Genomic DNA, 23,644 nt, shown 5'->3' on the forward strand with positions numbered 1-23,644 from the left:
CCTCCGTCAGACACCAATATAAATGGCTCTCCACCAACAACAAAATCCACTTAAAAAATGATCTCCATGACACACAAAGCTCTCAATAACGCTGCTCCCAGCTACCCGATGGACAAAATAAAAAGAAAAGTATCTAATAGACCAACAAGAACCCGCAATTCCAACTGCCTGGTAGTACCTAGATTTAAACTTGCTAAAATTGGCGGTATCAGCTTCCCTGTGCTAGCTGCTAAATGGTGGAATGCCTTGCCACACAACTTGAGAACAGACCAACCTTTCTCTTACTTTAGAAAGAATCTCATCAAACATCTCAATGCCAAAAACATGTAATGCACTGCTAGATACCTTTGTTGTGCTACTTTATCTGAACTGTATATATGTATTATTAGAGATATACCATAAATGTAAATAATTATAGTAACACTGTATATAACTTACTGCTTCGCTCGACATCAGTGCCTTAAACTCTTGATCAGATCTGCATCCTGCTAAGTTTGTACATACCTATCTCTTTACCACTGTAAATCATGTAACTCTGTAATTCCATGTAACATTGTAAGCTTTGCATATTCTCTTTGCTGCGCCCGGTTACCCTTGGGTCTGGTGCGCATTACAAATAAATAAACAAACAAACATTAGACTTGCCACTCCACCTACATGTCCCTCATGCGAAGTGCTCACGGCTAAACCTCCCCTATCTAACAACCGTACATAAACGATCCACCTGATATACAGACCTCCTGGTCCACTAGGAACCTTTGAGGAGGACCTTACAGATATCATAGCCAACAACACTAAAGACCACTCACAAACCCTGCTCCTGGAGGATTTCCACCTCCACTTCAATGAGGCTGGAAACAAACACGCCCAAGCCATAGCTGCACTTCTCAAAGATCATGGACTCTCACAAAAAGTCCTATCCCCCACCCATATCAAAGGCAGAACACTGGATTGGGTGTCTGATTTGAACTGCAACATTACTATTACAGATAATGCACCGCAATTATGGACCGACCATCACCTCATTACTTTCTCAGCCACACTCGATCTCCTTAGTCCTAAAACCATTGATATGGCACCCCCTGTACCCACAAGAAGTAAAAAGGAAATCACAGCAGAAAAACTACTCCCTCACCTCCTCCCATCTCTGAACAACGTTAATAATAATGCTGACCCTAAATCATCAGTAGAGATTTTCAATACTGCCATGTCCAAGGCCTTGGACACCACCGCCCCACTTAAAATGTGCAAAGCCAGACAAAAATCTCACCTCAATGCATGGTTCACACCGCAACTTAAAGAGTTAAGACTACAGAAAAGAAAACTGCAAACTATCTGGCGCCACTCCCCGACCACTGTCAATAAGGCTAAATTAACAGAACTCTCCAAACATTACAAAAAAGAAATAACCAACACGAAAAAAAACATATTCAATGAAAGAATTGCAAAAGCTAGTTCCAATGCTAAGGAACAGTTCTCCATCCTCCGTGAAATGGAATCCCTAATTCCACCGGCAGACACTGTCCCAAAGGACAAGCCATGGTACACTGCAAAATCACTAAGCTCCAACAGAAAATAGCAATTAAAAAGGCCTCTCTACCCCCGCCCCCAAGCAACAACCATACCCTCACACGGGGCGCAGCACAACTACACCATTTACCTTTAAAGAAATCTCTATCCTTGACACGGAAAAAGCATTCTCTCTCTAAAACCATCAAACTGCAAGGGTGACAGTTGACCGGCACAAATTATAAAGGATGCTGCTAGAGACAACGCCCCATTTATCTCCAAGCTCATTAACGCATGCTTCAAAACCAATACAGTACCTAATAACCTAAAAGAATCTTGGGTCCTCCCCTTGCTTAAAAAACAAACGCTAAACCCTACCATCCCCACCAACTATAGACCTATTACCACTGTTCCCTTTCTACTTAAAATTATTGATAGAGTAGCCTATATTCAAATTCAGGAATACCTAGAAGCTAATCATCTACTAGGATCACAACAGTCTGGCTTCCGCCCACTCCACGGAACGGAAACTGCCCTGCTAGACCGTAAGACTCAAATTGACGAGTTGAAGGACAAGGGACATACAGCTATGCTACTTCTCCTGGACTTCTCTGCAGCGTTCGACCTAGTGGATCATGCAGTCTTATGCAACCACCTTAGGTCGGCGGCTCACTTTTCAGGGGATGCCATAGCCTGGGTCCAATCCTTCCTGGCCAACAGGACAATGTAAGTCTTTTCGCCATTAACGGCAGCTGACCCAACTCAAATCTCCTGCGGAGTAGCCCAAGGATCCTGTGTCTCACACACAACATCTTTACTAAGCCTCTGTTTGACAAATTAGACAGACTGGGTATCACCTACACAAATTATGCAGATGATACCCAGATCCTTATCCCCCTTTCGGGCAACTTTTTGGAGGACACAGCCTTAGTAAACAGAGTATACCTCCTCATTCAGGCATGGATGGCATCTCATGGCCTCTGCCTGAATGACGATAAAACCGAGATACTAATCCTAGGCTCTGAAACAAACATAAAAAAACTCAGCCCTAGCTATACCACCTTCAATATCGACAACAATCTCATCAAGGTGATGTCAGTGGTCAAGACACTAGGCTTCTATCTTGATGCCACTCTTTCGCTCTAGAAACAAGTCAATTCACTTGCATCCTCCACAGCCTACACCTGCAAGCTTATCCGAGCATGTACACCATTCCTCTCTACCTCGAGCTGCATCACCTTGGCCAATGCCCTTGTAATGTCGAGACTAGACTATTGTAATGTTCTCTACTCAGGTGCCAACAAAAATGTCATCGACAAAATACAAAGGATGCAAAATAATGCCCTAAGAGCAGCTCTGAATATCCCTATGAGAGAACACATTTCAGATGCTAGTAGAGAGGTTCATTGGTTAAAAATATTTGACAGGATACTCCTAAAAACAGCCTCCCTTATCTCCAAATGCTTAAACAATTTAGCTCCACCCTACGTGCTGAAAGGATAAACAGAAGATCGTCCACATGGCCAACAAGAGCAGCCAATGCCCACACCGTGGAAACAACTAGATTTAAACGTGTTACAGCTGGAGGATCTAGCTTCCCAGTTATTGCAGCACAAACTAGGAATGCATTACCTCATGACCTCAGAAAGAAACAACCATATCCTGAATTTAGACTTAATGTACTTAAATGGCTACAAACTAATGACTGTTAGCTTACCTTCTCAGTAAGAGCGGGCAGAGGGAAGTGAGGTCAGAGCCAGCCTACATAGGGCTGCAAGATCAAATATCCCCCAAAGGGGTTAAGTCGTTGCGAGAAAAAAGACTGAAAAAGCCATAAGCCCGCACCAGACAGAGTACCCAAGTACCCCAGAAGGGGGTGAGAGAAGTCAGCTACCAAACTGGTCTGAACTGGCCCTTAGCCAAAGCCGGGCTGAGAATATGAGTACCCGAAACAGCTGCCTGGCACTATGTCTCACAAATGAACACTGTCCTAAATCCATAAATTCGAACCTACTGTCTGTCCTAATGCTATAAAAGAAAGAAAGAAAAGATCATTTAAAATTGAGATTAGGACACGGGTACTTTCCATTTTGATGAGTTCTTTGTGGCTGGTTTTCTGATACACAGCAAAGTGTTCTTCCTTTATCTTTCAGTCCTTGCTTCAGTATCAAAGTTCCCAAACAGAAAATGTCTCTTGGCTATACTTATTGGCTGAAACAAGGTCCTTGTTAGATAGCCCAAACGGTCTTTACGTTATCCTGTCTCCAGGGAAATCTCCCCTGGACTTTGTTAGGTCTGTATTCACAAAAGCATCAAGGTTCACTCATCATTCTTCCTGAATGGTTTACCTTCTTTGCCTTGCGTAGGTGACATGCTTGGTCAGCCTTGGTTGGTGTATCCTTTGTATCAACCCTTTGTGGGGTAACTGGTTTCTCATCCCTGGTGGGCTATGGGTCTGTTCATACTGACTATAGCAGATCACTTCCCTCTTCCCTCTCCACCTCCTCGGGTACTCATATTGTGACAGTCCTCTGTTCTGTTATTTACCTGACAATTCTTTTGAAAGGTGCAGTGTTAGGCAGACTTTGTATGCAGTACCCTCTGGGACCACTAGACACAATTCTGACTACAGGTATAGGCAACCCAACCTTTGGTATAAGCGTGTACTACAGAGTTTTGGTAGAATGTTGAGCAGCCAGGCTTACCACAAGAGGGGAAATGTGGGCTGTAGTGGAGTTACATACATATTCACAGTTACAGGTATCCAAATAAACTCTTATACTCAAGGTTTCTTGCATAAACAATTATTAATTTATATATGAGTCAGTTATAAAGCATTCTTCAGAAGGGAGCAATAGAACAGTAACACAAATACACTTCAATACTGTACACTCTGAGTTTCTGAATCAGTAAAGACCCTTTTGGGATAGCCCACGGACACAACCTACACCCACAGATGACTTCAATAACAAGGGTACTGGGGACATTAATATCTTACTGTTGGCCTTCAGAATGCTCTTAAAAGTTGGTAAAAGGGAAAGGTAATTAGAACAACAAGAGATTACAAATATTCTTAAGCAGGCAAGTACTTTTAGATTTTCCTCGAAGGGTCATTCAGTTCAATAGGCTAAGCCAAAGTCAATGGGCAAAAGTCTTGTATCGGATGAAGCACTTCTGGTAAGTAAATGGAAAATTCTTTTCACAAGTTCTTAGGAGTCTTGGAAATGGAAAATAAGAATCAAATGTAGGGCCACAAGCTGATTAGACTTGTGAGTTGTAGACATTACAAGCACTCTACAGTACGAGGTAGGTCTCTCAGACTTTTTACAGTACCTTTAATGATGAAGAAAAGATGCAGCAGATGGCTTCTGTTCCTGTGCATCTCTGCAGGTCTCACTGTTTCTGGGCCCTAGTCATGGGGGCAAGAGGGAGTATGTCGGGGGACGCCTGCAATGCACTTGGACGGTCAAAACCTGCAACCGGCAAACTTGACTTTCAGTGTCTTTTCAGCGTTTCAGCTCCTCACGTCTACCGCAAATAGCAACACTGTGGTTCCTCACTATCGAGATGGACTTTCCTTGCTTCTGGGGTCCTACTCTTTTCCAAGTACTGCCACAATTTTGATTTTTGTGAAAGGGCTTGGGCTAGCACATAGACTGAGCTCACCATGGAGTGAAGGTTGCAGCAGCAGTGGTGGTGTTCTAGCTGCCATGTGATGATGTACAGTACACAGGTTAGGGTGAGCTTCTACTACTGCTGCCTCTCTATCTCTGGTGGCATTCACCTTCTCCCCCTCATCCTCCTCGCCTTCCCCTTCCTCAGCATTGCTTCTTTCCTGCAGAAAGGCACATTCCTGTCTGCACTCTTACCTTCATCCTCAGCTATGCCATTATCATCATTGTCATCACCCTTATTGTCTGAGTTAACAGAGCATGCAGTTGCTGGAAACAGAGACCTGGAATCGTCAATCTTGTCCTGCTGTTCAACTACACTATGTGCTGTATCTCCCTGATCTTCAATAAAGGTGGTCTGCACCTCTCCCCCTTCTTAGCCTCAGATAATGGACAGAACAGAAGAGTGCAACCTCCACTGTCGCTCTTGCTGGATGACACCTATGCGTGAACTCACACTAGTGCATCTATTCCAGGCATGTGCGGAATGTGCTGTTCACCACATACAATTCTGGCATTTCCTGTGCACAAAGAAAGTGCTGCTGCTAATGAGGCCATGAACATTGTGTCTCCCTTGCACCATACATTTGGTTCATGTGAGTGCTCAGGGCATGTAGCCCAAATGTACCATTCACTCACTGATTGGTATTTCTCTGCTCCCCAAATCTCAGCTATTTTATCCTAAACGTGTGTGTGTACACATGTGTCTCGTGCTAGCGGCCCTCAGGGATGCTCTGCTACTCCTTCACCATAGTGTGGAGCACAAACTGGACACAGGATTGTTATCCTCATGTGGCTCATTTATAGTGACTTAAAGACACTGCATGCTCAATAGCTCCTACCTCCCTCGATTACCAGTATTTTTTTTTAGACTCTCATGGGTTTCTCGTAAAGCAAAAAACACATGTCTGTGTGCGTCTCACAATCACCCAAGCTGTTCTCACACTCTAGTCTCACCGGATGGCACTTATGCGATTCACCCACTTCAAATCTCTGAATGGGTCACACACAGTAGAGTGAACAGATTAATTGAAACGTACCTATCACCACCCTGCACTATCACCACCCTTCCTCCTACTAAATTACTCTTACCCAAGGCTATAAAAAGAAAACAACATTCCCTTCACAAGCCTCACCATCAATAACTTATGGCAGCAGCCCCTCTGAAACCAGCCTAAGAATGAGCTCCAACATTGCCTGTCTCTAAATAGTTCATAAGTCAAACTTGGGACAAACCTCTTAAAACCTTTGTCTGAAGTTTGACCTGGTTGACTTTTCCTGATATTCGGAGAGTCGGGATTTGTACAGGAAAGCTTGTCCATGACTAGTCGTAAGAGGCACAAAGTAATATTCACCTGCACTTATTAGATCTTACATTTCCCCTGATGCACTGGCACAACAGCAACATATAAATAAAATGCCCAGCAACCACACTGGTGTAAGGCTCAAACAATTAGTCACTGCCAAATAATATGCACGTGCTTTATATCTTTTCAGAACTTCTCAAGCTGTTGAATGCATGTTGTACGCATGTCTTAGATGTTTCCATACACAAGTAACACAGTGTATCTGTTTGCAAATTTCTTTTCCAATATGCTAGCAAGCATCGGCAACTCGTCAATACAGGCAAAGTTAATCACACATTAATTGATAGGATTCGTTATCAAATACATTTTGGAACGCAAATGTACAATGCAATACTTGTGTTCAATTGGCTTAGAGAAACACATTTACATAGCATTTTTATTTTTGTATACTTCTGACAGAAAACAGAAATGAAACATATCTATGTGTTTCATTCAACAATGATCAGAAAGTGTATCCTTCACTGCCTAACATGCTAAACTCCTCTGAGACTGGTGTATGTTATACCATAGAGTACACCCACGTTTTGACATTCTGGATTATTTTCTGTACTATTTACTCAGCCTTTACAGTTTATTTGCATTAAAAAAAGTTAAACATACCTATATCTTTTCTTGTGATGGTAAAACCTTTTGGAAGTCCTCCCACAAAAACCCCTGTATTTTCTCCAATAATAGAACTTCCACTGCTAGCTGAAGAGGTGCCTGCCAGGAAACAATAAAAAAAACAGTGTGAATATGCAACATATAATATTCCATGCGTTCTCTATAATATTCCAAACTCAGGAAGGGTATACTTTTAAATTACACATTATTTTTGGTGAACATTACTTCATGGTAAAAATATGATTAAAATAAACAACTTTAAATACGACTTATCATAATTAATTCACTCTAAGTAGTGCAACATCAGTAAATGCTATGCGCTGTTATTATTTAAATAAGCAATATAGTTTGAGAATACGTGGAAACAGTGCCCAAAATACAGAATTCACGTTACCTGTGTATTGTCCATCCACAGTGATCGTTCCCACGGCTTGGATTCTTGTAGCTACAATGTCGTGCCACCTGTTGTCATTATACTGTCTTCCATCGTCATTAGATGGACTTGCTGCCACCGCAGAGCCCTTGAATAAATGGGAAAATGTACTGTTAACCACTATCTCTCAGGAGTCTATAGTTCACTATGTAATATCCCATACCCAAAAAATGAGTGCCAAAGTTGTTAACACAAAATAATGCATTATTCAGGTAACACAATACAATTGTAATAATTATTTGAATTCTGCCTGATAGCACTGCTCTGTCTACCAGGAGCCGTACTTATGCTAAGTAGTGGTAACTAAGTGCATTAACAGTACATCTAGTTGGAATCAGAAAGGGGAACATTTTGAAAAAATAATTCAGCAGATTGAACAAACATTCTAGCTAAAATATGCAAATACAGTGACAATTGTCAGCTGAATCAATGTGTGCAAACGGTGTGTTCAGTTGGAACCTCATTTGCATGGTCCATAGTGAACTGAATGTGTTACATGCTTGTTAGATTTCCAGTGCAGTAGAACAGCTCGCTAAACTATTAGCAACCCTTTTTTAACTCATGAAATGTGTTATGCATTGGTGCACTGTTTTGGAGGAGTGTAATAGTTGAAAATGACTACTCATTCTATCAGATATTTTTAGGGGTGGATTAATCAAAATCAACTACATACATTTCCGTCAAATTTCAAAGACAGAAAGAGCTTGGTCAGAATGTGTACTGTGACGATTCCAGGTAGGTAATCACCTCTGCAGCAAAGGGAGGGGGAGGCACACCCTTTGAGAGTAGGGAGGTGAGCACACTATGTTTGACACCCCGTAGGGGACAGAGTAAGGAGGAGCCCCTTGGAGGCAACCTCCACTTATAGAAGAGGGACCCTGATATGGGTATAAGTCCCCATTCCTTCCCCCCTCTGATTAACACCGTTGTAGGGTATGTCTAGGTTTTAGGAAAACCATGCACACCCTTAACTCATGGCTGATTTGGCTTCTGACCTTAGGTATGCCCAATTTCCCAAAAAAGAATAAGCAGAGATGAATGAATCAGCCCACAGAAGGAGTGGCCCTGTGACAACCAATCACAGAGAATTCTCAGCAAGGCCTGCAGAGTTCAACAGTGTCAAAGAGGTCAGAGGAGATGTGGCTGGAAAGAGAAGGAGAACGCCAGAGTCAGTGGCCAGGACCACCGGACATACCATAAGAGTGCAATGAGGAACAGTTGAAGATCAGACAGAGCAGCCCCAAGAAGCGACAGCGCAGAGCCCAGCTGAGAAGTCAAAAAAGCGATTCTGCCCTGACCGAGCTGCCCGAATGGGAGATAGTCATGGTGGAACAGCACACAGCCCACCTGAGAAGTGGTGTGAGTACACCCCGACGAAGCTGCGGGAATGGGAGAGAGCCCCAGTAGGATGGCGTAGTGCCGAGCTGTGAAGTCACATAAGCGACTCCACCCAATACAGAGCTGCAACAAACAAGAGAGATTCCCAGTAGGAAAACATGTAGCCAACCTGAAAAGTCTCTGAATGAGCTACGAGAATAAAGCGATTCCTGAAAGGGTGATGTGAAACCCAGCTGAGAAGTCGCATAAGCAACAATGTGCCAACTCAGTTGTTGGAACGGGTGAGCCAAATCCTGGATGAATAAAGCCCAGCCCAGCAGAAGAGTTGCATTAGTAGCTCTGCGGTGACAAGATAACTAACCAGACTCCATCATCCATCTTGAGGAGCACTGCTCCAGCCGGTCAGGTACACAGTGGTTTGTATTGAGATGAAGGTGGGTGAAAAGGAGAGAAAGTGGGAAGACAGCCCAGAGTGGGAAAAGATAAATAATACCCCATAGAATGTGAGTGAGAAAGGGAAGACTGCATGAGAGCATAGATAAGGGGTGAAAAGAACCACAGAGTGGCGAGAACTGATCATTCCAGAGTGGGAAGAAACTGGGAGATTCACATAGAGGGAAGAAAGTAGGAAAAGAAAACCATAGTGGTAGAAAAGAAGGGAAATAAACCTAGAAAAACCCTCAGATTGGAGGCAAGAATGGAAATGAAAGACAGAGTCAGGGAATGTGGAGAAAGCCCCAGAGTGGGGGAATGAGAAGGAGAATAGTCCCAGAATGGAGAGAGATTGAGACAACCTCACAGTGGGGATGAAGAAGGGAAAAGAAAGCCAGAGTCAGAGAGTACAGAAAAAAGAAGAACCTCAGACAGGCGGAGATTGAGAGAACCACAGACATAATCCACAGGTGAGAGAGGCATGGACTGGAACACTTTGACTGTCTGCCAGCCTGCAAGATCTATCTAACCTTAACCAAAATGTGGGCAAAGACCTTCATTAAAAAGGGACAGGGTTGAGGTCAGAACCCAGCAGCCATCCTTCCATATTAATAGTTCTGAAAAGTCTTTCTTTGTTTTATTTCTGGCAGATAGGGAAAGAGGCTAGGTTCGAGTAGGATTCTGGAGAGAGGGCTTTATTTTCATTTAGAACTCCTGGCCAGCACCCATTTGACTTCCTTTTGCTATGTAATCGGGCTTGTGCTTATATATGTAGGGAATGCTTACTTGCATTTGATAAAAGTAAAACCCTTACATTAAGATCTACTCATCCAAATCCTGATTCTGATCTCCAACAGTGCCTGCATTAAAATATGTCAATACAAATTTGGTTTAGTCTTTTAACAGAACCCAGCCTCCAAGTGAGTAAATGGAACATTTTATCAATATTCAACATTCACATCACAATCCGTACATGCCTATGATCACAGATATTAGAAACAAATCTTTGTCTGTGACCTGGTATCTGAACTCAATTTAGGAACAGTGATAAAAGTGGACAAAACATCATTGTATGCAATCATGTAAATTTATGGATTACATTCATAGGACATTTTTCACTACCTTGCAATCATAGTACACAGGTTCCCAATTAATATATGAAGTATTTAAAAACAGTGAAGTACTTTTTCATTTTCATTTGTGAATATCTATGATAGATACACTATGTATTAGCCTTTGCATTAATATTCACAACAACCACATTGAAGTGGAAATATCCTGTACAATCCTAGTTAACACTGTCAAATGACCAAGTGGAATATCAAATGTGGTAAACTTTTAAGGGCACAAAGGAATGCCAGAGTGGTGCTCGATGGAACAATGGTGCCCGCATTAAATAAGGATATTAGACATGTTCACATAAGATGTCAGTTGGACTCATGTACTCGTTCGGACACACATACAGAGACCTTCCAGAGGAGTTTGGGGGGATGTGAGAGGGGGCGGAGGAGGGATAGATATGGGACATGTTGGGTCCCCATGTTGTTAAGAAAACTAATACAAATACATATATGACATATTTAGGCAGAAATATTATCTCAGTGGTGACTCAAAGGCAAAACTTGTGAAATGAGTTACAAATCATAATTACATGCAAGAGTCACTGGTTATATTTAGACAAAATTGTATTACAAAATCAAATAAAACTAGATAGTTAATGATGAAACTGTGGAAAATGATTAGAAGACACACATATTGGAGTCCATAATGGAAAATAACACAAATAAAAGATAGGAGACTACCCACACATCAGGACATGGTAGTACACATTTTCTCTGAAGACAAACAAAATACCACTAAAATGTGTTACAAAATAAAGCTAAGGGGTTCTTAAATTGTTTTAACTGCAAAGTGTATTAATGTGGACTCCATGAGATCAATCAATTGATGGTAATAGCAAGTGAGTAAACATTTTAGATTACTGAAGACAGACAATGATAACTTGGTTTTGCATAATAAATGTAATGATGATGTCTAATAAGACAATTGTTACAGTGTAGGATAACATAATACCTTGGATGATGAGAAATTATATAGTTATTAGATAGCTATTTAAACCCTCTTTTTGACATGGAGTGCCACCTCAAGGTACAAGAAACTAATATCAGGTGGCATCCTTCACTTAAATAAAATTAAATTATGTGATAAATAAACTTGGTAGCCATGAATTTAAATGCATCTGAGTTTTCAATATGTCAATTAGCCAATGTTTGTGAATTCACAAGTAATTTACAGTCTAAGTGCATTAAAATGCTAGAATTGACAGCAGACACATGCTAGAATTGACAGTAAAAACCTTGGAGGTGTGGGTGGAGGGGTTGAACATCAGTTCTCCTTTCCAGCATCATTGTCATTACAAGGATAATACTCATTAACGATGTGTTCATACAAAGAAAATGTTTAAATTGTTCATGGTGCTGGACCTTCAAGTAATCTGATTCTTTTAAAAGAATAATGTGCTGAGTCACACATATTTTGACAGTATTAGCTCTTACTTATGGTTTCCTTCGAAGAGGGAATGTTTGATTAACTACAACCCTACCAGGATTAACTCCAACCTATTTCTAGATAGAGAAGTTCACACAAGACTCAGTCAGTTAATACTTAATTAAGTCAAATGTTCTCTCTCTCTCTGTAACTGAGAGTTACTCCCAGTAACATATTTGTGACTTAGACCCTATATTGTAAAATATATTTTGATTAATATATTAATCAAATTATATTAGGAGGCACCCTGATCTTGTGTCCCCTAATATACAGTCCCACCAGACAATTACGGGAAATAAACAGTTGTTTGCTCAAAATTCCAATGTATTTAAATAGAGGAATTAAACATGGTCTCTAGACTTTTATGCAAGGGATGTCACCACAATTTACCCAATAACAAACAGCTTATCTACAGAAAAAATAAAATAATTAAACTGCTTGTACAAATCTCACTATTTCTCACACATGCATTCATTTCCATGAGCCGATCTGTATATATCTTAAGTTCTGAATAACACTAGACATTCTAGTTATACTTCCACTTCTTGTTGGTCTGTAAATCAAAACCCCTAACCTTACAAAAATGTCTCCTAATTACACATAATGCCACATTTACAAATTAATCAAAGAATGTTGCTTTTCCCAATAACACAAGCAATTTACAGAATCAGAGAACGGCTACATGTCTCACATTTCCCATGTAGATTTGGCTTAATATAACTTTTATTTGATTTGCAGGTTTTGTTTTTGTGAAGCTTGCTTTGTTATTGATTCAGAATGCTCAGAATTTCAGCTCCCCAATCCAAACTGGAAGAAATGTTTAAGAATCTCCATCAGTATTGATGTCCTTTCCCTTGGCCTTCACTGTACAGTTTTAAGAATGGGGGAATTGTGGATTTTACATTTGCATCATTTTTATGGGAGTTTAAATTACTCAAATAAGAACCCTCTGATTTCCCATGCTTGTTAAATAGCTATGGCCTTCACAGAATTTACATTTTGAAACATGTTCTATAGGCTCTGATATGGATGTCTTCAAATTACAGCCGGACGTTAACGTTAACAGGTTAATCCTTTATCTGAGGATTACATGCACTGCTTGTTTCCATTTAATTCAATGTATTCTCATCACAATTTCCCAAACCATCCCCTTTACGGGACCTGCAAGGAAATATGATACCCACTTTATGACTAGCCTTTAGAGGCATGGGATTCCTTCATGTGTTCTTCTACATGGTCGCTTTGTAGGAATCACACCCTGGAACAGGAACATTCCCTTTCTTTAATCCATCCAATCGGAACAGATGGTTTTCTTTCCTGGGACACTTCTCAGTGGCAGACCGCGCCTCTGTGCTTGCATTAAAGTGTGCATAATTCCCACACTCATGTCACAATTATGTCACAATTATGTCAAGCTATGTGATTGGAATGTCGAATTGGGTACCCCCCTATTTTTGTTAACGGGGGTCAAATCTGTATAAAGGGGAGAGTATGCAATGTATTAAAGAAACAAAAAGATTGGCTACCCCTCTCTGAATAGTATCTTCTGTACAGCAGGGTAAGATGATGTGGGTCTACTTTATTGATGGGTAGAAGGATCACCTGGATAGACTTAGATATTTTAACAAACAGTTTTCATTACAAAAAACAATTCTCTTTATTTATATTTCATAAAAATGTGTTAAAAAACATTTAAACATTTGATCCTTTGATCATCATTCACCACTTCCATCCAACATATACTTTTACAATAACGGGGTAAATTAAGTGTGCTTTTCTTCAAGCATAACAATTAATGAATTATGCCTATAAGACATGGGAAAAACAATTTAAATTCCCTTTGAGGTCGACATATGTTTCGGCCCTTAGATGTGTACCAAACCCTGTCTTGGGTTGTCACTGGTTCAAATATTGGGCCATCTTCAGGACATAGATTGTTTTTTCAGGAAGTTCAGTTTCGTTCCCCAGTGGTAGGTTTAATGATCTACAAAAATTCATAAAACAATATTTACAAATAAAGCTGTGCTACCCGACTAACTTTAAAGGTGAGGACTCATATTGTCTACTTGAAGAATCAACCACTTCACCAACCTGTTGTCCATATAGTGCTACTTGGGACTTCTGAGCTTGCAAATTGGTGAATTTAATTTAGACATCCAGTGTCATGTTCCCTAGAGATAGAGAGAATGGAACTCATAAGTGTTCTGAAATTCATTCCAAATTATGGATAAACCCTTTATTAGAAAAGGAAAAGGACCGCTGTGCAACTTACATAGATTCATGTGCTAGACCGTGCCTTCTGTTATTGGCACTTGAGTAATTCCCCTTTATACAGATTTGATCCCCCGTTAACAAAAATAGGGGAGTACCCAATTCTAAATTCCTTCTAAGGACAACCCTTTGGTTGTTGGGTTAAATAGCTTCCAAAAGTGACAAAAATTAATTACAAAAGTCAAAAACATGGAGAACGGAAATTTTTAAAACACATGAGTCTACCATCATTACTAGGAGACAACATCGAGAAACTGGGAGCCACAGTTCAGTCAAATGATGCTGAATTACTCATTCGGAAAAAGAAAAAAGTATAAGAACTGAGTGACACGGCCAATTTATGCTGGCATATTTAAAGGCTGGTACAATACCAGAAGGGCTCCAAATCAAAAATATCCCTAGAATGTACACTAACAACACCAAATACAAAGGGAAATTCAGTGGAGTGAGCAGTAACTGCTCTAGAGATCTATTAATACTAATTATAGACACCTCAGAAGAAGAAGCTAGTTTACAAAAAATTGAAATTGACGAACTAGAGACAAAAATTAAACTGAAAAATATTGTGAAAAAGATCAAAGTAACCCTTGAAAGGATAGAAGAAGAAATGACTAAATTCAAGAAATTGACTTTAGAAAAAAAGATTTGGAAATTAAATAAAAGACGTAGAACAGTACAAAGAAACAAAAACATATCCCTACCTCATTGAATTGTATTATGACGAGATGAATTAATTGAATCAGGGCAGGATGAACAATATGGGAAATAGAAGGAAACAATTTGTGAATTTTTCCAACTCTTCTAACGCATCGACCAGTAGTGGCACTGATGCTGGTCAATCAGGAGCACCAGGAGCACCTCCCCAATTTTTTCGGGGACAGGGCAAACGAGGACGCAACAAATACCAGGGACCATTTCGAATGCAAACCAGGAACTGTCGGGGCCCCCCCACAAACCTGGTAGCCCCGATATTCAATCTGACACAATATAAACTCTCAGAAGTAGAGACATCCAAGGGTTTGTCTTTTGTTCCCACAGCAAGGGCAACACATTTCGACACGAAAGTAGAATTACAGAAATTCTACAGACTAATCCGACTCAAATACTTCTTCGGGAATCCAACTGCTTCCACTAAAGAACCAACTATCATGGGTCTAAAACCACCATCTAAGTTCACCCCCTCAAATGCTATGGTTAGTCCTGCTATTCCAGCTTTTGAACAACAGATTTCCCACAAAATCCAAGGAGTCCTAAATACAAAGAACAATAGTAAAGGCAATCTTACCAAGCAAGAAAGAGGGGCATTGAAATCATTACAATCTACTGACACTTTTATAATCAAGCCCGCTGATAAAGGGGGAGTCATTGTCCTGTGGGAAAAGGGAGCATATGAAACAGAAGTCATGCATCACCTTAATGATCAAACTGCATACAAAAGATTGGAAAGAGATCCCACATCCAGGCTCCAAGACGAGATTGAGAGCCTTATGAAACATGCTGAAGAAGAGGGATGGATTGATTTTGACGAAAAATCATTTTTAGTTAATGAACATCAAACAACACCAGCTTTTTATATCCTCCCCAAAATACATAAGAACCTACTAGCACCACCAGAAAGACCCATTGTGGCAGCCATTAATTTGATCCTACAACCATTGTCTATTTATTCTGACTGGTTCTTAAGGCCTTTTGTCTTGAAAATGACATCTAATGTTAAAGACACCACCAGCATGCTTAGGATACTCCAAACCATCAAACTTAAATCCAAATGACATCCTTGTGACCTTGGATGTGGTGAGTCTCTATTCGAGTATCCCCCACATGACTGCTTAAGGGTGATGACTAAATACTTGAACAATCAAACTCAAACACTAATGAAAGTCCCAACTGCATTAATCTTAGAATGTATCAGGTTAGCTTTAACAGATTTTTTTTTCTCTATAATGGTCATTTCTACAACCAGCTACAAGGTACTAGCATGGGTAGCGACATTCGCACTGGATTTAGCTAACTTGTATATGGACAATTTGGAACAACAATCGATCTATGATTTTAACAATCCTTTTGCCTAATTCATCAAGATATGGTTCCGCTATATCGATGACATCTGCATGATATGGAGCGGCACCTCTGAGCAATTAACTTCCTTTCATGAATGGCTCAACACACAAAATTCCTTCATCCAATTTACCATACATTCGGACCCAAGGAACATAGCCTTTCTTGACCTAGAAATACAGAAAACAGACTTGGGCCTTCTAGAAGCAGTCCTGTATAGAAAGCTGAACGATAAGAACATGCACCTTGACTATTGAAGCTTTCACCCACGTAGCCTAAAGGAGGGTCTTCCATATGGTCAGTTTTTGCGAATCCGCAGTAATTGTACACGACTAAACATGTATAAAGAACATGGCAAGACCCTCAAATCTAGGCTCAGGAATAGAGTCTACCCCAAGGCTACTGTTCAGCGAGCATACAAAAGGGCGCTACATGTAAATAGAGCCAGCTGTCTAGAACCATCACAGTGACACACCCTGAATAAAATGACTTGTGTAAGTACATACAGTCCAATTAGCAGCCACTTGAGAAAAAATTAACTTAAAACATTGGCACATGATCAAAACAGAGGAGTTCAATCCACCTACACCACGTTTCCCTTCAAAAGGCAAACAAATCTCAAAGATACCCTTGTGCATACATATCCCAATGTCATTAGGGATAGACCATCGCAAATACCTCTCTGGGGTCTACCCCCAGTTGAAGGACATCATCACTGCGGCAAAAGTTCAGTATGCGCACAAACCTCGAACATGAAAAGTGTCATGAAAAGTGTCAAATTGAGAAATACAGTAGTCAAATTAACATCCTTCACTAATTGCCTCACCCAATGGGCGGTGTATGCCATTAAATGCCCATGCGATCTGGTTTATATTGGTAAAACTAAGCGACAGGTACGCCAGAGAATTTGTGAGCACAAGTCGTGCATTAGAAACAAGATAGAGACAAAACCGTTAGTTGCTCATTTTATAGCCAAACAGCACAAATGCACAGATATGCTCTGGTGCGTCATCCAAGTGATTAAACAGTCTCCAAGAGGAGGAAACAAAGATCTAAATCTCACCAAGTGTAAACAAAGGTGGATTTATGATCTGGACACTGTAAAACACGGCCTCAACATCGCTGTGGAATGGAGTGTGTTCATCTAATAATGGCACTTTGACAACAATATACACCGCCTTTTCAAAAATGTCAATTAAAAAAAAAATTCTGTATACTTCTGATCTCATGCTATTGAACGGCTATAACAACATTGAGCTCTAAGTTTGGTGTTTAGACTCAGACTTTGTCAATATCATACGTTTTCTATTCCATATACAGTGGTCTGAGTGACCCAGGACTCTCAGCCCCAGAATGCATCACATCACAGGTTTCAGCATGCTCAGCATAAAATAGACACATATTGCCCCAGTGCAACAGTATAAGGCAGTAATTGACGCATGTATAGATTTGACAGCATTACGTTGACACGCTGTCCAAACGAGAAGCAAATATATTATCCTTTTCAAATTTACAGGATTTAAGGTACCTGATCACAATACCCTATACTAACAAGTATACCGTAATGATCCACAAAGAACTCTTTCTTCATCTCCAAAATGTAAGTTGAGTCACATTACTGGTCACGTATACATTAATTAATGAAGTACGACATACATCACATAAGCAAGTCTAATAAGAATAAAATATCGTTTTTCACGTATTATGTCACGTGCTTATACACGTATAGTCATGTGATCTTGAGCGAGTTAGACAAACACGGCATGATCGCTCGGGTATTCTACACAACACGGAATGTCCGGCGAGAAGAAACAACTATTGAAATTACAGCAAGTAAGTAAAGTAACGTAGATAGGAGAGCATTTAAAAAGCAGTTTACCTAGTACGAGGCTGAAGGTCATTTTGAAATCTTCCTAAAAATTTGGTTCGAAATTGAAAAAATGAACCCTTTGTTGCAACATTAAATGTCAGTAATTTATTTTAACTGACCCGTGGCTTTAATGCAAAGAAAATCTTGGCCCCACAACGAAAGGGGTAACTGAAATATGTTATTTCACCCTTTCATTGACAGATACCGCTAATTGAATAAAACACTGTTCTGGTGTGCCACTCCAACTCAGTGGATTTCATCACCGGGTTACCGAATTACTCAAGTGCCAATAACAGAAGACTCAGCCTAGCAGGTGAATCTATGTAAGTTGCACAATGGTCCTTTTCCTTTTCTAATAAAGGATTTATCATAATTTGAAATGAATGTCAGAACACTTATGCGTTCCATTCTATCTATCCCTAGGGAATATGACACTGGATGTCTAAATTAAATTCACCAGTTTGCAAGCTCAGAAGTCCCAAGTAGCACTGTATGGACAACAAGTTGATGAAGTGGTTGATTCTTCAAGTAGACAATATGAGTCATCACCTTTAAAATTAGTCGGGTAGCACAGCTTTATTTGTAAATATTGTTTTATGTATTTTTGTAGATCATTAAACCTACCACTGCGGAACGAAACTGAACATCCTGAAAAAACAATCTATGTCCTGAAGATGGCCCAATATTTGAACCAGTGACAACCCAAGACACGTTTGGTACACATCTAAGGGCTGAAACATATGTTGACCTCAAAGGGAATTTAATGTGTTTTTTTGCCATATCTTATAGGCATAATTCATTAATTGTTATGCTTGAAGAAAAGCACATTTAATTTACCCCATTATTGTGGAAGTATATGTTGGATGAAGTGGTGAATGATGATCAAAGGGTCAAATGTTTAAATGTTTTTTAACATGTTTTTATGAAAAATAAAGATAATTTTTTTTTGTAATGAAAGCTGTTTGTGATCCTTCTATCCATCAATAAAGTAGACCCACATCATCTTACCCTGCTGTAGTGAAGGGACTATTCAGAGAGGGAGAGGGGTAGTCAATCTGTTTGTTTCTTTAATACAAGCTATGTGATTGGCCAATTTGTTTCAATGGCCTACCTCATAGTGATAAATGGCTACCTCATAGTGAGACATTCCTATTGAATATACACCCAATCTTCAAAGGATGATTTTACTTTCTATACTTTTGATCAGAAAATGGTGCAGGGCAAAACTACTCCTAAATACTATGCATGATAAATCATGTTTATAATATAATTCGGGCCAGCAATATACAAATGCAATTGTGAACGAGAGGAAAGGGAGGAACGGGAAGAAGGGGAGAAATGGTGGAATCACCTCTGTGAGGGGGGAATACAGCTGAGTAACCACCGTGAGAGGGAACAGCAGCGACACCTTCCCGGACTGAACCCAGCAGCGCTGGGAGCCGAGGAAACAGGCAGGGACAGCCCGGCGGTTCCCGCTCCCTTATTGCGTGGAGCCGAACTGGAAACGAACAGTAACGACCCGGCGGTTCCCAAACTCTTCATTCACTGCGGGTCATTATATAAGGAGGACACAGCTAACGGGAAGCCCTTGCATGTGACCGCAGGCTCCGCACAGAGGGAGAGTCGGGCAGGCAGTCACAGTCTCTTGCACATTCCCATCTCCCCTGCAGCCATGCGCCATGTGGCTTTCCCCACAGATGCTGTCACTAAGTTACACATGTCTGAGTCCGCATTTCCCAATCATTGCTCAGCTGCCTGTGGGAAGTACAACACTACGGAAGCATTGATAGCATTGTCTGGCAGGGAGACAGAGGTCCCCCGCAAAACACCGGTGTTGACGGGAGAGGCTGCATGGCAAACCACGGGCAAAGAGAAAGGGGGCGGAGCTTGGGGGTATATTTATAGAAAAAGAGGCCAGAGCAGCCCTGATTGGTAAACACAGCCCCAACCCATATATAAGGGTGAAACTGATGAAGGACTGTGTGTTTTTTTCCGCTTCTCTTGCAGAACACCAGGGAAGAGAGAGAGAGAGAACTGCACCTGAGACGCTCTGGGCGTATGATGACTAGGCGTCAACTTTTCATGGTTCATCCTATCACAGAAGAAGAAAGAACTCTATTCAAGAACTTTGAACAATCATTTTTTATTTATTTTTTCTCTTCTTTGTGAACCTGAATAAAGGCAATTTTAAGTTCCTTCAAGCCAGCTGCTGTCTGCCTCATCCTTACAGCAATGAAACCAAGGTTATTGAAATCTGTGCTTGCAGACACAGGTATGGATATGCAGTATAACTATTTGGCATATTACTTCATAAGCGTATGTATTTTGGCTAATTTTCTCAATTATTAAAATCATAGCCAATGCAATTTGATGTCAAAGTGGAGAGGAGGCTTCTAACTTCAAAGCACATTCTTCATTTTTTTTCTAAGTCATATAGCTACATGTTATGACCATAAGTATCTTCATCTTGAATATGGCACAAGGTATTGTTTGAATCATGCCCTGCATTTGAACTGTGGGATATGGACCTGTGCTTCTGAATACAACTCAAGTGAACCAAATTATCTAATTGGTTCTGGGAGTGATTGATTCAAAACAGGATAAGTCATTTTGTTCTGACTACATTAGATCAACTGTGGGATAAAAAGACAGCCCCAGATCGAAAGAGATGGAGAGGCCATGCTAGGCCCCAGAGTGAAGCTGGCTAAGTGTGGAGTTCCATTGAAATATAAAAGCCAGTACACAACAGTGATTTCAACATAATGCCTAGTGAATGAGTGAGAATGGGTCTCCCTCTATTTTGTTAGAATGTACAGGCACTAAGCTGAAGAAAAGTGTGACTCAGAACAGAAATATTACTAAAATTGTCCAATTGATTCGAAAAAGACATGTGCTTTTGATGTTGACTTCATGTAAAGGCTTATGTGACAGATTGAAAACTTCAACGGTGCACATGAAAAGAAAATATACATTTTAAACACTCGGCATGTGGAAGCTATTCAGGAAAATATATATTTTCAGCACATAAGATGCCAACATTTATAGGAAACTGACTATTTCATTTTGTGTAAAAGTGAACACTGGTTTCTTATGTAACTATGGCCTATCTGTGTGACTAATATCCAAAGGGAAGTTATTTATGATCAACCATTATGTAAAAAAAGGCCCTCGTGCAGTATTGAAAGTTGCATATACACGGTGGGTAAATCTAATATGCTAGCCTTTCAGAATTGTTAACTGCAACTTGTTTTTCACTCTGAGCTGAAATTTCGACCCCAAGACCTTTTTGGCTGGGTTTATCAAGGAAACAGGCTTGGAGCTTCAGTTAAAAATATAAGAAATGTTGCAAGAGAGACCAGGACTGCAGAGATTTACAGATAACATGAACAACAGAAATGACCTTAAGATCATGTCCCCTATAAAGTGTGCAGTAGCCCCGAGCAAAGACCCTTTGAAGCTCAGGAGAAGAGGGTAGAATAAACATTGTCCCAAGCTTATGCCCTGGTAACATGTTTAAGGAGAAATGGAAATTTAGAGGGGAAGAGGTGGGATTCAGAAATTAAACTACTTTTCATATAATGCATTGCCATATGTTTAACATTGAACACATTTTCCTAACTAAAAAGAGCATTGTGTGTCCCAGTGAGCCCAGTCTGGATTCATATTAAAGGGTATAAAGTGCCCGTCTGGACCATGTGAATTTATGTGATGCACATAACGTAAGTTATGATCAGAATTATGATCCTGGCATTTTCATAAGTCTGAGGAACTGGAAAATTGTAGAAGTGGTAGATGGTAAAGTTAACATTAGTATGTAGTGTCAGAGTTGTAACTATTACTAATCTCGGAAAAAGGATCCAGAGGATACAATTTTGAAAAAAATGGGGAATCAAGGAATTTTATTAGACCTGATCCATTATTTTAAATATCAGAATTTTAATCATGAATTAATCATGGCACTCATAACAATTTTACATTGCGGGAGAAAGATTTAAGAACACATAATTTTACATACAATTCATATCATTCATACACATGCATCAATTACAACACAGCCACAAAGCGTGAAAAACTGTGGCTCCAACTATGACAGGCGTACCGAAAAAAAATAGTATTTTCCAACTTGCCATAAAATGTAGAATTAGAAAATATATAGATTCATGCAGTTATCTGAAAAAATAGCATAGCTGCCATGTTGTTAGTTTTTCAGAACCCAAAAAGTTAAAACCCACCTGTCATTTTTGGATGAAGTATTTGTCCTCCTCCTTCAGCTTCCATAACCCTTAACTCCCAACTCCTGGTCTTATCAGCAGCCAGTGGGCGTCTTGCTCAGAGGTGAAGGGAGAGTGCTAGCCTATCCTTACCATGGAAATTATGATAATGTAGGAGTGCCATCACCCCCCATTTTAACTTTATTCCTAGAGGTAGTCTACTGCCGGACTCTTGCGAGGAACAACTAGCAGAGAGGCTGCAATCTTTGCATTGGTGACAGTGACTGGGAAATCTAGAAGCTACCTGGGACCCCATCAGAGGAGCGAGAGGAAGTCTGGGTGCAGGAGAACATCCTTGACTGAAGCCATTGACCAGATTGGTGCTGTCCTCGAAGAGCCCTGCTGTTTCCCTCAATGCCCCATAATAAAGACCTCCCATGTAAGTAGATTAATCCAAAAGCCATCAATTGTGTGGGGAGCTACCTGATTTTATCCCTTTCCATTAGGTGGGTAAGGGGGTGAAACAAGATGGGCCCTTGGCACATTGTATTAAATCCATTTCAAATTAACTCCCCTAGAAAATCACCCTATTCATTTAAATTGAATAGTGTTAAGAACAGCCCATCTTAACCCTCTCCATTAAATCGGAGGGGGGCTATGTAGATCCTTACAGCATTGAATTGAAGTTAAATCTATTAATTCCCAAATAGAAAATCACAGGATGAGTGTTGTTAGAGTTCAAAACTAACAAAGTTAATGCCCAGTGTGTTAGAGCCGGTATAGACAATAAAGACTTGGGTGACTGTTCATCTAAAACCCCTGACTTCTGTCCAGAAGGGGGGTCCTGAATCCCAAAAGAAGTAATCCCAAAACACTCCCTTTCAAGCGAAAGGGGCCCGGGTAAAACAACATTTGTCATTGATTCCCTTGCATCCAAAACCAACCATGTTATGTTATGTTAGTCTACCTTGTAAAATGTGGGGTTCGCGCGAGGATATCTTGGCTCTAGGGAGGGGAGAAACGTCCAGTTTGCGAGGAGTAAGTGGCCAGGTGGCTAAAACAGAAGGGTTTTAAGTGCTCTCCTAAACTCTAAGTGATTTGACAGTTTTTTGAGTGTCCCAGGCAGGTCGTTCCACATTTGAGCGGCCACGACAGAAAAGGCACGTCCTTCAATGCGTGATCTGCAAAACCTCGGGACAACCAGAAGGCCAGAGGAAGCAGAGCGAAGATGGTGGGTGGGAAATAACAAGTACATTTCGATTGAAGATACCCAGCCCCATGCCCATGTAGTGCCCTGTGAACAATACACATGGTCTTAAATATAATCCGCTGCA

At 40.4% G+C, this 23,644-nt stretch overlaps 1 protein-coding gene across 1 annotated transcript in view; it reads right to left on the reverse strand.

The window, feature by feature from the left end:
* USH2A (usherin) overlaps window positions 1–23,644 on the reverse strand; it is a 4,817,015-nt gene that overhangs the window by 3,173,222 nt on the left and 1,620,149 nt on the right. Inside the window, exons 23-24 of the mRNA XM_069608572.1 lie at window positions 7,545–7,671; window positions 7,148–7,249 (exon numbers count right to left, since the gene is read on the reverse strand). Coding sequence (XP_069464673.1) covers window positions 7,148–7,249; window positions 7,545–7,671 — 229 coding nt within the window. The remainder of the gene's footprint in view (window positions 1–7,147; window positions 7,250–7,544; window positions 7,672–23,644) is intronic.

Source organism: Ambystoma mexicanum, chromosome 4q (genome assembly GCF_040938575.1).
Source record: "Ambystoma mexicanum isolate Mex_15411 chromosome 4q, UKY_AmexF1_1, whole genome shotgun sequence".
NCBI classification, from domain to species: domain Eukaryota; kingdom Metazoa; phylum Chordata; class Amphibia; order Caudata; family Ambystomatidae; genus Ambystoma; species Ambystoma mexicanum.